The sequence below is a fragment of the Lepidochelys olivacea genome, assembly GCF_965140295.1.
Source record: "Lepidochelys olivacea isolate rLepOli2 genome assembly, chromosome: 2".
Taxonomy (NCBI): domain Eukaryota; kingdom Metazoa; phylum Chordata; order Testudines; family Cheloniidae; genus Lepidochelys; species Lepidochelys olivacea.
In genome coordinates this window covers 252314392-252329356 of record NC_140412.1, presented here as the reverse complement: position 1 = coordinate 252329356, position 14965 = coordinate 252314392, and the positions used below count along the sequence as shown (strand labels likewise).

Below are 14965 nucleotides of genomic sequence, written 5' to 3'. Positions count from 1 at the left end.
AGCAAAATATTTACGAAACATGAAAAATACAGGAAATGATGTTACAGTTGAAACTATTTAAATTAAAATAATATATTCTCATATTTTACACTATTTCAAAAACGAAATGTGATTCAAGTTAAGTATTGATCTCTCAAAAAAATCTAATTTACAATTCTGTGTACAAAAATATAATTTATGGACCCCATGAAGTTTGTCTTTTTTGTTTGTTTAGACTTGCTGAACAGAAGGAGCATTGCAATGGAGGGTTGGGAAAGGACAGAATTTTGCTTTCTGAAAGTCAGGACACGTGTGACATGTAGAAAAATAGACTCCGCGCAGTTTTGCTTGGCCTCACAAAATAATGTTTTCCCCTGTGAGTGCAGTTCAGGCGATAATAAATTATCAAAGAAACTTCTTAAGGCTCTTGAAGGTCCGGTTCATATCCATTTTAAAACATCTATTTAAAATACAAAACCAATAAATATCCAGGAGAGGAGAAAAAAACAAAACAACCAAGAGAACAGAACAAAATAACCAACCAAATAAAAATATATATATATATAATATATTTATAAACTAAACAGAACAAAACTTCCCGGGGTCTTTGTTTTCCTTAAAGTCTACTTTGGACTGTCCTACTTTATTATTATTTTTATTATTATTATTATTATTATTTTGTCTCAAGCCGTGCTCTCCTTTAAAACATTTTTTTTTCCTTTCCTTTTTCCTGTGAGTTTGTTTTTCTTCCCTCGCGCTCTCGCTCTCTCTCTCTCTCTCTCGCGGCTGCCTGGGCCTGGCGGCGGCGGCTCTCAGCTGGCCTGCACGGCCATGCCCAGCGGGTGCAGGGAGTCACTGTCCAGCACCCAGCTGCCGAGGCGGTAGAGGAGGCGAGAGTACCAGTGGAGGCCCGGCGGGGCGGGCTCCGCCTCGGGCGGGGCGGGCAGGCCGGCGCTGGGGGAGAGCACGGCCAGCAGGGCGTGGGCCAGGCGGAAGGGGGCGAAGGCCCAGTGCGCCCAGCTGTGCTCCTCGATGACGGCGTAGCAGGAGGCCAGCACCCGGTTGATGAGGATGGTGCCCTGGGCCGTGAGCGGGGCGTAGGCCCCCGAGGCCTCCTCCCGCAGCGAGACGCTGTGCACCGCGGCGGGCAGCAGCCGCCGGCCGCCCTCGCCCAGCACGTAGACCCGCTGGCCCGGCCGCACGCGGCTGGCGAAGAGCGCGCGGCTGCGGGCCGCCCCGGGCTGGGGCTGGGAGTGGTTGTGCGGGGGCGCCACGAAGAGCAGGTGGGCGGCGGTGAGCAGCAGGCGCGCCCGCGGCTGCCGCGTCTCGATCACGTAGAAGAGCTTGGGGGCGCCGTGGTCGCGGTCCAGGAAGGCCAGGAAGTCGCTGTAGAGCAGCCGGCCCTGCGCGTCCGCCGCCAGCACGCGGTCCCCGGGGCTCAGGTCCCGCACCCGCTTGGTGCCGCCCTGCTCCAGGTGCACCGTGGCCGAGCCCGGGAAGCAGCCGCCCGACTTGGCGGCCACCGAGTTCTCTGTGCGGGCGAGAGAGGCGCGCGGGTTAGAGCCGGGGGCGGACGGAGGGGGCCCCGGGCCGAGCTCTCTGCACCCCCCCCCGCTCCCATGCTGCACCCCCCCTCCGGGCTCTCTGCACCTCCCCCCCCGCTCCCATGCTGCACCCCCCCACTCCGGGCTCTCTGCACCCCCCCCCCCGCTCCCATGCTGCACCCCCCCACTCCGGGCTCTCTGCACCCCCCCCCCCGCTCCCATGCTGCACCCCCCCTCCGGGCTCTCTGCACCTCCCCCCCCCCGCTCCCATGCTGCACCCCCCCCCTCCGGGCTCTCTGCACCTCCCCCCCCCGCTCCCATGCTGCACCCCCCCTCCGGGCTCTCTGCACCTCCCCCCCCCCCCTCCCATGCTGCACCCCCCCCTCCGGGCTCTCTGCACCTCCCCCCCCCCCCCGCTCCCATGCTGCACCCCCCCTCCGGGCTCTCTGCACCTCTCCACTCCCCTGGACTCTCTGCACCCCTCCCCCCTCTCCCATTCTGCATCCCGCTCCTGGGCTCTCTGCACCCCGCTCGCATTCTTCTGCACCCCTCCCCTCCCCTGGACTCTCTGCACCCCTCCCCCCGCTCCCATTCTGCACCCCCCACTCCTGGGCTCTCTGCACCCCGCTCGCATTCTTCTGCACCTCTCCCCTCCCCTGGACTCTCTGCACCCCTTCCCCCCCCCTCCCATTCTGCACCCCTCCCCTCCCCTGGACTCTGCACTTCCCTGAGCTCTCTGCCTCCCCCCCACTGCTCCCATTCTGCCCCTCCCTCCCTGCGCACACACCCTCGCTCCCATTCTACACCCCCCTGCTCCCATTCTGCCCCCCCCTGCTCTCTGCACACACACCCCCCTGGGGTTTCTGCACCCCCCTGCTCCCATTCTGCACCCCCTCTCTGGGCACTCTGCACCCTGCTCCCATTCTGCAACCACCCCCTCCAGGCTCTCTGCACATGCACACGCACACACAACCAGGCTCTCTGCACCCTGCTTGCATTTTTCTGCACCCCTCCCCTCCCCTCCCCTCCCCTGGACTCTCTGCACCCTGCTCACATTCTTCTGCACCCCCTACCCCCGGACACTCTGCACCCTCTTCCCCTACCCCGCTCTCTGCATCCTCCACTGTCTGCATCCTATACACAGGCTTCAGGCCAGCTGCTCTGCATCCCACCCTTTCAGCCTAGGGGCTGGCTTCATTTCTTGCCCCAACACACAATCTAGCCAGGGGCTCTCTGCATTCTCCCCCCCCACCACTCCCATAGAGCCAAGGGCAGGGACTTTCTGCATCCCACAATCCCCCCCACCTCCTATCCCATAAGACGTACAATTCCCTAGCCAGGTCTGCTCAGCATCCTCCTCCTCACATCCCCAGGGTAGGAGTTGTCTGCATCCCATAGCTCGGGTTATGGTTTCAGTGCACACATTTATAGCAGTGGCCTTTGCATGCCACCTTTCTGGCTCAGGTTAGTAGCTGTGAACCGCTTCCTCTCCTAGGAGTTTGCGCAACCTCCCCCCCGTCCACGTCCTCCATTAGTAGTAGTACAGTAGTGCCTAGAAACCCCAGGGGCTGCTTGTGCTGGGCACCAGATACACACATCACCAGAGACGGTCCCTGGCCCAAGGAGTTTACAGTCTAACTAGACAAGACAGTTAAAGCTTTGTCTAGAAGAGTGCTCTGCTTTCACTAAAGTAATAAAACTGATCTTGTGAAAGTGCTGCAGCCTCCCTTTGTAGGTGCCCTTACGTTACAAAGAACCTAAGAACGGCTGTACTGGGTCAGACCAGTGGTCCAGGTAGCCCAATATCCTGTCTTCCAACAGTGGTCAATCCCATTGCTTCAGAGGAATGAACAGAACAGGCAATCATCCAGTTGAAGCTGAAGCTAACTCAATATAGGCTAACACTTAAACCAGGGTAAGTGGTTTACACTAGTTGGAGGTTCGGCCAGTTTAACTGGATCCCTTTCAAAATGAATGTTGCCTTGTCTACATGGGGGGAAATTGACCAGAATAGCTATTGCAAAATAACCTATTCTGCAGTCACTATTCCAGAATAGCTCCCCATGTGGACCCTACTCTGGGGGGGCGGGGAGGGGGAGAATTTATTGCTGAATAATTAGTGAACTTCTGAAGTGAGGTTGTTCTGGAATAAAATCACTTTTATTATGCAATATTATGTCCATATGGAATAGTTTATTCCAGTTAATTTCCCCAGTAGAAAAGTCCAGAGTTAAATTGTGCCCTTTTACAATTTAGGGTGACCTAGCTACTCTGCTCAGGGCTGTGGGGGAAAAAACTCACACCCCTGAGAGACGTAGTTCAACTGACCTAACCCCCTGGGATAGACGCCGCTAGGTTGGGTATGTCTACAGCACAGTGCTGCATTGGCGCAGCTGGTGAAGACGCGCTATGCTGGCCGGAGAGCGCTCTCCCAGCGGCGTAATTACTCCATTTCGGTGAGAAGCAGAAGCTACGTCTCCCGCCGACATAGCACCTGTGTGGGCAGCGCAAAACTTGTCGCTCTGGGTGGATGGGGGGCTTTTCCACACCCGAGTGACGTAGGTTATATTGACTCCGGCTGTAGTGTAGACCTGCCTGTTGACGGAAGCATTCAGTGGAGCAAGCCACTGCCTCTCGGAGTGGTGGATTAACTACAGCGATGGGAGACACTCTTCCATCGCTTAGGAAGGGTCTACGCTCACCATAGCTGTGCTGCTGTAGCATAGACCGTGCAAGGGCAAGTTTACGGTTAAAACGCTGCATTGGTGCAGCTGCTCTAGCGCTTCAATGAAGACACTACGCTGATAAGAGACAGCTTTCCCGTTGGCGCAGTTAATTCACCTCCCTGAGAGGCACTGGCTGCGTCAGGCTCTCCCACGAAGAGCACTGTCTACACAGGGGGTTAGGCCCATAGATGTCACGCAGGGGTGTGGATTTTTCACATCCCTGAATGACGTAGTTCTTCCGATATAGGTCTGTCGTGTAGACCAGACCTAAAACAGCCAAGAGGGTGGAAGGGGAATCAGAGGCACAGAGAAGTGTAGTGACTGGCTTAATGTCACATCGCAAGTCAATGGGAGAGCTAGACTTAGCTCCCCAGGCTCCTGACTCTTAGGCAATGTCCACACTGCGTACCTTACGTGGCATGGCTGCGCCACTGTAAGGTATTCCCTGTAACGGCTCTTTGGTGGCAGGAGAGAGCTCTCCTGCTGGCAAAATAAAACCACCCCCAAAGAGAAGCAGTAGCTTTGTCGGCCAACATCTTCGGCCAACAAATCACTGTCCACACCGGCACTTTTCGTCAATAAAACTCTTGTTAGTCAGGGGGTATTTTTTTCACAGCCCTGGCCGACAAGTTTTACCAACAAAAGTGCAGTGTAGACATAGCCTTAGGGCTGGTCTACACTGGGACCTTACTTAGACATAGCTATGTAAACAATCCCCACCCGAGTGATGTAGTTTTACCAGCCTAAAGCCTGGGGTAGACAGTGCTAGAGGGATGGAAGTATTCTTCTGTTGCCATAGCTACCGCCTCTTAAGGAGGTGTAGTACCTGCCCTGATAAGAGACCCCCCTCCCATGGGCATAGGTAGTATTTACACTGAGGTGCCACAGCAGTGCCACCCTTGCATTTTACCAGGGATCAGAGTAACAGCCGTGTTGGCCTGTATCCGCAATAAGAAAAGGAGGACTTGTGGCACCTTAGAGACTAACCCATTTATTTGAGCATGAGCTTTCGTGAGCTACATGCATCCGATGAAGTGAGCTGTAGCTCACGAAAGCTCATGCTCAAATAAATTGGTTACTCTCTAAGGTGCCACAAGACCTCCTTTTCTTGTTGCAGTTTAGGTGTAGACAAGCCCTTAGTCCACTGCCCTATCCACTAGATCCTCCTGCCTCTTATTGCCTTAGGAGCCTGGGAGCACTCCCCTACAGCAGTCGCTGTGTCCACACGTTAGGTGAGGATTCTCTGCAGCTCCTTCCCTTCTCAGGTAAGAGTCTCTTCTCCCCCCCCACCCTCTCCCCCCACCATGCAAGAGTCACCACCCAACACTTCACCCATTCTCCCAAAGCGGGAGTATTTGCCTCCCTCGCTAGATCAAAAGTCTCTGCTCAGCCCAGGTCAGGTGTGTATGCTCCCCCTGCCTAACCTTAAAACATCCTCTACTTTATGCACAAGGCCAGGCTAGTCATTGGGGTTACTTCGGGGGGATTAATCTGATCCTAAATTTTAGGGCCCTTGGTTATTCTTGTCACCACTGCCTCATTATTAGTCCTTCAGAGAAATCCTAGCCGTTTTAAAAACAAGATCAACCCGAATTTATGGAGTTGAAGTCTCTGTCCTTGAAAATATTGCTATAATATGTAGAAATTTAAAAGATTTTCAGGCCAGAAGAGACTGGTATGACTGTCTATTCTGCCCTCTTCCATAGCACAGGGTCTGGAACTTCACCTAGTGATTCCTGGGTGTTCGTAAACACTCTAGTTACATTTTTTTTTTTTTGTATTTTGTGCACTCACAGTATTTTGTGCACTCACAGTATTCCACTGTAGCAAGGGCATTTGATAAAATTATTTCCATTCCTTAGGGTGGAATGGAAATAATATTTCCTCGGTTCCTTGACTTCACTGCAGTTTTCTCCCAGTTACTGAGTGTGCCAATTTCTAGTCCAAGTAATTTTCCTCCTAAAAGTAGTAAGACCACAGATACAGATTTTATTTTTGTGCCTCTGTAGCTGGTGCATAAGCTATTATGATTTAAATAAACACTTGGGGAGTCTCCTAATGACTTTCTCAGGAAGGACAGGAAGGGCGAAAATTAGAATGTTATTGATTTGCTAACGACTTTATCACTTGTGCTTCAGAAATGAAACAGCAAGATCTCCAAGGCCTCTTCACTGAGAACATGGCAACAAACGAGCTATGTGCTTTATGTAGAGTCCTTTCCTAGCAAACTACACCTTAGTACAAGCCCCAAGTAAAGCTCTTGCTTGAGCTTTGTTTGCATATTCAGGGGCTTGATGAATAGATCTAGTAGTGTAGCAACTCTACAAACATGCCAGTGAATTGGCAGAGGTGTGAAAATCTGCTGCTTTGAGCAGTGCTGTTTGGGTTCTCTAATTAAAATCCAATAAAGGATCAGCATTGTCATTCTGATTCATGTAATAAATGCAGACACTCTTGGAAGAGAGGACACTTCCATTTTTTTCCCAGCTTCTTCCCTCCCACCCCCCTACCCCTATTTGTTCAGGTGCAGAAACCCTATGTGCCAATTCACACACATACTCTCCAAAAAACCAGGACCTTCCAAGCACTATTTGCACAGCAGAGCCACTTTTCCAAGACACTCAAGATGTGTATTTGAATTTTAAATGTAGGAGCTTGCTCTAAATACTTGCAGTAGCTCATTATCAATGTCCCTTTTACCACCCCAGCCTCTCTTCTCTGTCCTGATGACAATAATTCAGACCTTGGGGGAACTCTTCTTTGCATTCCAATCTCCGGGATCATACTTTTTGCAAATAGAGATCTAGATAAAGAATCTTCCTGCCTGGAATTATAGGGTTTAATCTTCTCATAAGATTCTCTGTCATGAAATGAGGTTTTGACAATTTGAAATCAGACTTAGCTGGCGGAATTCAAGCCTGCTCTCTTGAAGCCCGTGTTGTACAGTCACACGACCCTGCCTGACATGCACTAAATATTACCCCAAACCTCCAAGTGTGTGTGGAATTTTAATGAGTAGATTTGTTCTCTTGGAATTATTCGTCTCCTATGAAATATACATGGAGTTGGATTATGTTCATTTGGAATAAGGTTACTGTGCATCACAAACAGACACCTCGAGCTGAGCATATCTTTACTCTAGAAAAGGCCATTTAGAGATTTCTTTGGCTAAATAAGACCAGAAGATTAACCGAAGCAATATCACGGACTCAATGTAAAGCCTGCATTGGCCAGGAGAAGTGTTACTTTTCATCAGCCCCAGAATGTAAAGCTGGTGAAGGGGTCTGATCTGCTCCCAGGGGAGTCAATGGAAGTCTTGCCATTGCTGTGAATGGGAGCAGGATCAGGCCCCTCGTTACCTTATTTCTAAGCAAACAGATATATTTAGAGAGAGTAATTATTTTCTTTCACAACTAAGTATTTCTTGACACTTTAAAAGTGTTTCTTGGCTAAAAGAGGCTATTAAAATACAGTTTAGATGCTATGCAACAAACACTGAGAGGTGAAAAACCCAGCTCGTCGGCGATGCACTGTTAACAGTTTTGCTAAACGCGTCAATTTATGCGCAGAAATGAAGTTTCGAATTTCGCGATTTATTGTTACAAGTTATTCCTCTGCTGAAACAGCATGTGGCGTTGTAAGCACAGGGGAAAAAATCCTGGAGTTTCCTAGCGGCTGCAGATTAAGCCATGAATGGCATGAATTTTCTTTTCCCTGCGCACGCCAGCGGGTTGGCACTAGTAATCCTACTAGACTTCGGGGCGTGCAGCCAGCTAGATGTTCTTAAATGGTCACGGTATTTGTAATATACGGTGTGGATTTAGGGAAAAAAATAAATGCCGGGGGTGGGGGGACACACTTATTTTGCAGAGCTGTGTGCTCAGTCGGGGTAGGGGGAATCAGTAACAGAGTGGATGAGTTGGCTGCAAGTTTTTGCATCCTTATGATTAACATAGGGCTAGAGAGGGACCTGGCCCGTAAGGTGCGTGGCTTGCATTCGTCCCACCCGCAGGCGGAGTGAGAAAGCTAGAGAACCGTGTTAATATCCATATCCGTTCTCTGCCCAGATTGTGATCAGAATGGGGGCTTTCCCCTGCCTTTGTAAGCTCCGCTCTAAATCTGCACTGTCCTCCGCATAGCCCCTCCTACGTAGGCAGAGAAGCACAGGACGAGGCTGGCTCATCCGTGTGACCGAGTTTTATACTTGGGTATGGATCGAAATCCGTTCAATGGCAAGAGAAGAGCGAGAGCCTGCCGCAGAAGCGCCCCCCGCCCCCGCTCCCACTGCAGCCCAGCCGCGATGCAAAGCAATGGCCGGATACCCGCATCCTCCCCCGGGTCGGGTGCCCGGTTCTGATGCAACCTGCTCTTGGCACAAACAGCAGCAGACCCAGGGGAGTGCCCCTCTCCCCCCAGTGATGCTGTAAGTCCCTTCGGGGGCTGCCTTAGCGGGGGTTCACACGCCTTGTGGGGTCCGGCCTTGCTGGGATACTTTTATTCTCCCCTATGGGTCCAACCTGTCAGGCCTGGGTCCCACGGCCCTTAAGGGGGTGCTTTGGCTAGATGCCCCGGGGCAGGCCAGGGGGCTCAGCTGTCCTCCTTACCCGCTTTGACGGAGCAGTGGATGTGGGCCTTGGACTCGTAGTAGACCCAGTCGAAGCCAGCCTCTACCGCCAGCCGAGCCAGCATGCCGTACTTGCTGCGGTCCCTGTCCGACGTAGTGATGTCCACAGCCCGGCCCTCGTAGTGCAGCGACTCCTCGGAGTGGTGCCCATCTTCATCCCATCCCTCGGTCACCCTCAGCTTCACTCCGGGCCACTGGTTCATCACCGAGATCGCCAGGGCGTTCAGCTTGTCTTTGCATCTCTGCAGGGACAGGGGCACACAAGGGGCATTGCACAGGCCCTGCGGCATTGACACAGCCATTGACACCCCCCAACCCTAAAAATAACACACACCTGGCATTTCAAGAGTTAAAGACTATGGACAAGGCCTGAGCTATGCTCAGTCCCTAAACTGTGATCCTAGGCCCACTACCATTGACGACAATGTCAAAGCTCCTGGTGACTTCGCCCTATATATCCGTTCAAGGGGGCAGCCTAGGGGAATTGAAAAGCTTCTCAGATACCTAATGGGAAAGCCTGTTAGTCTGCTGTAGGAAGTCAAGTGAGGCTGGGTGAGGAGAAGGTTGAAGTTCGGAGAGTACGGAGTGAGTGGGGTCGAAATGTAACCCCGATCGCCCACTTTCTTACAGCCTGCAACCTGTTTGAGTGTCAGAAGGAAACCTTTAGCCTGATATGATCTCTCCTCCGTCTTCCAGCTAATACGTGCATTTTCACATTTGCTGGGAGCAGAGTAAAGTTTTCCAAAAGACAAACACTTGCCATACATCTGGGAGTCAAATAGTTTCCCCTGGAATGTCTCTCCGGGTCTTTTCAACTTAAGTCGGTGATGAAAAGGTTCTCAATTCGCGTTAACAGCCTTTCTGTGCTAGAAGGAGTTTATCCTTCGCAGATCACTCACTTAGACCAGCCTGGGCTAGAAACATTCATCCTGCTTGAAATACACATACGTGTATATATAAGAGCAAACCCACACGATATCTCTTAGGGGAAAGAATGAAAAGCAGAGAGGGATCAAGCTGATAGCAATGTTAAAAACCAACAAACCCAGAGGTGAGCTAGCGTAGAATATGAAACCGGGAGTGACAACAAGCATTCTTCATATGGAGTGCCACATTCTTTTAACTCTGCAGACCACTACCACATGATCAGCTTTCTGTTTTCTTTAACCAGCTCCTTTCCTTTGTTTTCTTGGTTTTACCAAATTTACCCTGCAGGACCTGGCAGTTCGGCGAGAAATTGTAAGAGGTTATGGACAAACGTGGGCGTGGGAAGAAGGGGCAGAGAGGGAGGCCTGAGCAAGGCTAGGGGAGATCATTCTAAATAAAGTAAGAAAAGTTTGGGTAGATTCCTGTCACATCCCAGAGTCTAAATAGAATACTGCTCTGCATGAACCGATCAGCTCGAGAAAAAGGTAATCTGCCATCCACACCCCTCCAGGATTGGAAAAGCAATATACATTTCAGGCACATTGGCAAATGTGAGACTACAGCATGTTGCCAGCAGTTGAGCAAAGCTCAAGGCAAATGCATCAAGTGGGTAGGGATGTTTGGCTTTCTCCACGAGGACTCACCCCAACACGTTATCAATATGTAAAGTAACACACCACAAAGGTTCTTTTCACAGCTCCCAGAAAAGGGGGGGGGGGGGGCAATCGCTTGCACGATTGCCGCTACACTACTTTTAGGTACGTGACCGGATTGCTCAACAAGAAAGTTTCAGCGCGTATGTTACAGCCATAAAGCAATACCGTAGCAATACTTCTGTGGCAGTTCAATGGAAAACGCCGGGGCGAGTCCACTTTGGACCCCCTGGCCGATTGTTCCATGTGATATAACATTTTTATGGATAGAGCGGATTGGTCTCTAATGTGATGTGAGTCTAGGAAAAGCAGAAAACCGTAAGGAAGTTTAGCTTGTTAATTTCTCTTTCACAGATATACTGTGAGGAAAAAGGCGAAACATTCAGTGTTTTAGGCCACGGACAAGGAGAAAGCCCTTAGCTGCACAGCAGTCTAAAGCCGTGTTATTTTACAACTAAGAAAACAAATAGGGAGGAGAACAGAAGGGGCAGGTTTGCTATTCCAGCTCCTTCCCCTATACATATGAGCTAAAGTCTCTCTGGCAAAACAAAAGGGAAAGGAACGACCTACTAAAGGACTTTCCTTCCTTTTATATTGGCTGAGCTGGACTGTCAGAGTCAAAAGCCGTGAAGACCAGACTATTTATTAATTCATTGGGTCGTGTGCCACAAATCAAGCCCAATTCTGTTCAGCCACCGTGAAACTCAGCAGGGCTGCCTCGACTAACGCTTTGTGTGGAGGCAAAGTTGTTCAGCAAGCCCTCTCCTGCCAGCCCCTAATCTCTTCACAAATGAATTGCTCGAAGGAAACACTTAACAGGTACCTGTCAGTGTAAACAACCTGGTGGGCTTCCTAAATGCCAAGTTGATCTCCAAATCCCTCACATCGTGCACCGGTGGTGTTCCTGTATGGCACTAGATTTCTATTTTATTTCATCCAAATTCCAGCTTTATCATATTGACCTGGCCCCCTTATCTCTTTCACAGATCCAGCCAATGGTTGCTCTGGGTGTGTGCGTGTGTGTATGGGGCGGGGAGGGGGGCATTCAGCAAACTGCTGTTGTCACCTGCAAAGTTAAGAACCTGACTTACCTAGCTCTGTTTGCGTTTTTTCCCTTCTTAAGTTAATATTAACTAGCAGCTAATGCATTCAGCAACGATTCTGAAAGTTTAACAATTCCATTCAGGGAAGAGCTTTCCATGGTTGAAGGGCTTGTGAAGCAGGCATTTAAAGGCTTGAATTTAACAGAACAAGAGGTTGCTGATTGAGAGAGAAAAGAAAGAGATTGGCCCAGCTCGTTGTAGGATTGCAATATGAGGAAATTCTGATGTCGGCGGCAGCTTCCCACCACCTCCCTACAATATTGTTATTGGAAGACCACCGAGCAGTTCCCCCTCCAACCCACCCTCGAACATTGCTATAGAACCACTACTGTTCAATCACCCCATTACCTCTCCCCAGCTCCAGCCAGGGTTATGAGATCACTCCTGTCCCTTCCTCTCCCCTCCCCCAATATCATTATGCAATCACCGATGTCCTTTCTCCCTTCTCTTGCTCCCCAAAGGGGGTGCAGTAATGAAGCTGCAGTCAGACGTTGATCTCTTATTTTGGTGTGGTACCTAAGCTGTGCTATGAGACAGAGCGGTGTTATCTACCCCCCCCCCCTTTTTTTTGTGTGTGTGTGTAAGGAACGAGAATAGCCACTGAAGGAAAAAGTATTTGTTTTCGTTTCGTTCGTCTGAGGGAAGTTGACAGAAGGTCAGAAGTTCAAATGCTGCCAGCTATTGCAGCGAGAGTGGCAAGCCATGTAGAAGGCTCTGTATTCCCAGGGAGCTAGAGAGACAGGGCACATCCAAGGCTGCAGTAGAGGAGAAAGGAGACGCTACGACACAGGCTGGGGTCTCCCTCTCTTCAGCCCACCCCCTCCTTTAAAAAAAAAACCCACCATCACACATTTTCCCTTCCTCTGTGGGTCCCCATCTCTTTCCCTCTGTATTTCAATCTATGTCTGGCTCTCCCTCTCGCTTCCTTTCTACGCCTAAGCTTCATTTTCTCTTTCATGAGTATGGTGTGTGTGTAGGTAACACACACACACACACACAAGCACGTCTTCTTTTTTTCCTCGGGCTTCCTAGCAGCAGCAGCAGCAGCATTTGCCGTATTAAATAGGATACAAACTGAAATCCTAGCCGTTGCGATCGATAAAAGAGGAGTAAGTGGAGCTGAAAATGCGAGATGTGTCTGACTTGGCGCACAGCTACACTGTCTTGCATCTTTTCAGCAAGGGAGGATGACCGAGGGCTATAAGAGGGACTGGACTGGATCTTATAATGCATGCCACAATAGTCATCAGCCGACCCTCTCCCACTTGCCTTTCTTTTGCATTAGGAGGCGAGATTAAAGCTATCGAATTGGACTGGGAACTCTCTACACAACATGCTCTGCACCGTGGCCTGTGCATATTTAATTGAGGCTCGCGCTTCTATCTGGCAGAGGCGCGCGCGCCAACACTCATAGGTACAGTAAGATTTAAGGTGGTCGGGAGGAGATTGGACGAGACACGTCCCTCGTCCAAATAAATCTAGTAAATGTGCGGAAAATCAAGCCGAGGCAAAGGGGAGAGTTTAGGAAATTCTTCCCATCCCCAACGTAATTCTTGCAGCTGAGTTATAGCACTGAAGGTGGGACTTAAAATACATAATAGTGGGAAGGGGGGGAAAGGCTGTTGACCTATATTTGGATGAAACCCATTTCCAGCGCCTAGATGGCATCTCGATTCCATGTAGTTTCAAAAACTCCACTAATTGCGTTCACCTATCTCTCAGTGAGCAATAGCAACAATTATTGTAATAATGTGGCTGTTTGGGAGGGTTTATTTTTTGCATACGATGGTTCCGCATTCTGATTCCACTCCCGATTCAATATTTATCCAGCTGTAAACCTTGTGCCATCTGATTTTTAAAACAGAAGTGATGCAATGCTGATAAGTTGCAAGTCCCTCCCATTTGGAAGTACCAGAGCATTGGTGGCGAGCATCCTTAAAGAAATATCAATATATTTACGCTCTGATGGGCACAATTGCAAAGGATGGTTTTGCAATACAAGCTATATAATACACAAACAGGAGAGTAATGGTCGATTGGACTTCAGATGCCTTTGTGATTTACAAGACTCCATAGGTACTAAATTTAGAATCCGCTTGCAAACAACAATAATGAAGGGTAATACAATAAAATAAAAATAAAGAAGTCGGCAGCTGTACCAACCGATGAAAGAGTGGCCTGACGGTCACTAGACACTTGGGGTCCTCTTAGCTGTATACAATTCGTTTGATCAAAGTGCAGCCTTGGGGACAAATGCAAACAGAAATCTCTAACCAAGTTACAGGGAACGTCATGGCAAGGTTATATTTGTAAGTATTACACAACCCCCCAAAATATATATCTATGGCTATATGCCCCTGCAAACTTAACTGGATATTTAAATATTAATCTAACCGATGAGGGGTTTTTGGGGTGAGGGGTGTCTTTAAAAATGCTAAGACAGATGTTTTAATTTATGATTGCTCAGATATGCTAACAAATAAAAATATATGTATCTATGTAGCTCTACCTGAGTCATCAGTCTGTCAGCTCCAGTGTTCTCTTCATCCTTAAAAATAATGTCAGGGTTGTAATTTGGGGTTAGTTCTTTAAATCTCTCCGAGTTTCTTGAGATCTTCCCTTCATATCTTCCACTGGCCCCTAGGGTCTTCTCTGCCACATTGGGAATAAACTGCTTATAGGCTAAAGGGGTCAGTTTTTTGGGGTGTCTCCTTTTTCCAATACCCCTGCCTGGTCCACACGTCAGCCCAGAGGAGACCAAGAGAACGCAGAGGAAGCCCACCAACAGAATTCTTGTCAACAGCAGCATTTCGTCCATTGAATCCAATTACTTCAAAGCTCTCTGTGTCTATCCCTGGCTGTCTCTCTAGATCTCTCTCTTCCTACGTCCTTGTCTGCGTTCTGAATCGTATACTATCCACCGATCCCTAGCAAGGCAGGTGTTGGAATGGCAGGCTTTAGGTCGCTGATAACGGAACACATCGGAGTTTGGTCGTGAGACAGCAATCGAGAGACAAAAAGGGTCTGATTTTAATGGTAGCAAGGCTAGAGACGCTTGTGAGAGGAGTCTGCCTTTAGTTCTATATTATAGCTGCCAGAGCCGAGTTCTGATTGGCCAAGGCGAGACAAGCTTGTCTTCTGATGTATTAACCCTCAAAAAGGCAACAAATTCTTGAAAGATATTTTTTTTCTTTTACCTGAAGGGCTTGGAGCTGAAAGGGGTGGAGATAGCGCTTTCTTGGGATAACATCAATTACATGCTGTTTTGTTTTTTTTTAAACTTTCTTGGCAGAGTGGTACATTTGTCAGCAGGAGTAACAGATGTCTCTGTGAAATAAAAATATTAGCAAGCTGCCTCACTGCATTTCAAGTTTTTCGAGGGCGGGTTTAAATAAAAATAAAATAAAAT

The 14965-nt window shown here is 49.3% G+C and overlaps 1 protein-coding gene across 1 annotated transcript; it reads right to left on the bottom strand.

The window, feature by feature from the left end:
- Positions 1–525: 525 nt before the first annotated feature.
- Positions 526–14636, bottom strand: SHH (sonic hedgehog signaling molecule). The gene is made up of 3 exons (XM_084621350.1): positions 14066–14636; positions 8854–9115; positions 526–1510 (listed from the first exon to the last, which is right to left on the bottom strand). The coding sequence occupies exons 1-3, from the start codon at positions 14372–14374 to the stop codon at positions 792–794; spliced, it is 1290 nt and encodes a 429-aa protein (XP_084477476.1). The 5' UTR covers positions 14375–14636; the 3' UTR covers positions 526–791.
- Positions 14637–14965: the final 329 nt, after the last annotated feature.

What these genes read in the sequence shown, in the direction of transcription:
- SHH (XM_084621350.1), bottom strand. Translation starts at nt 14,374, where the DNA reads ATGGACGAAATGCTGCTGTTGACAAGAATTCTGTTGGTGGGCTTCCTC. An exon ending in CTGACAGACTGATGACTCAG is followed by an intron (nt 9,116 to 14,065) that starts GTAGAGCTACAT and finishes CTGTCCCTGCAG; the next exon opens with AGATGCAAAGACAAGCTGAA. An exon ending in CCACTGCTCCGTCAAAGCGG is followed by an intron (nt 1,511 to 8,853) that starts GTAAGGAGGACA and finishes TCGCCCGCACAG; the next exon opens with AGAACTCGGTGGCCGCCAAG.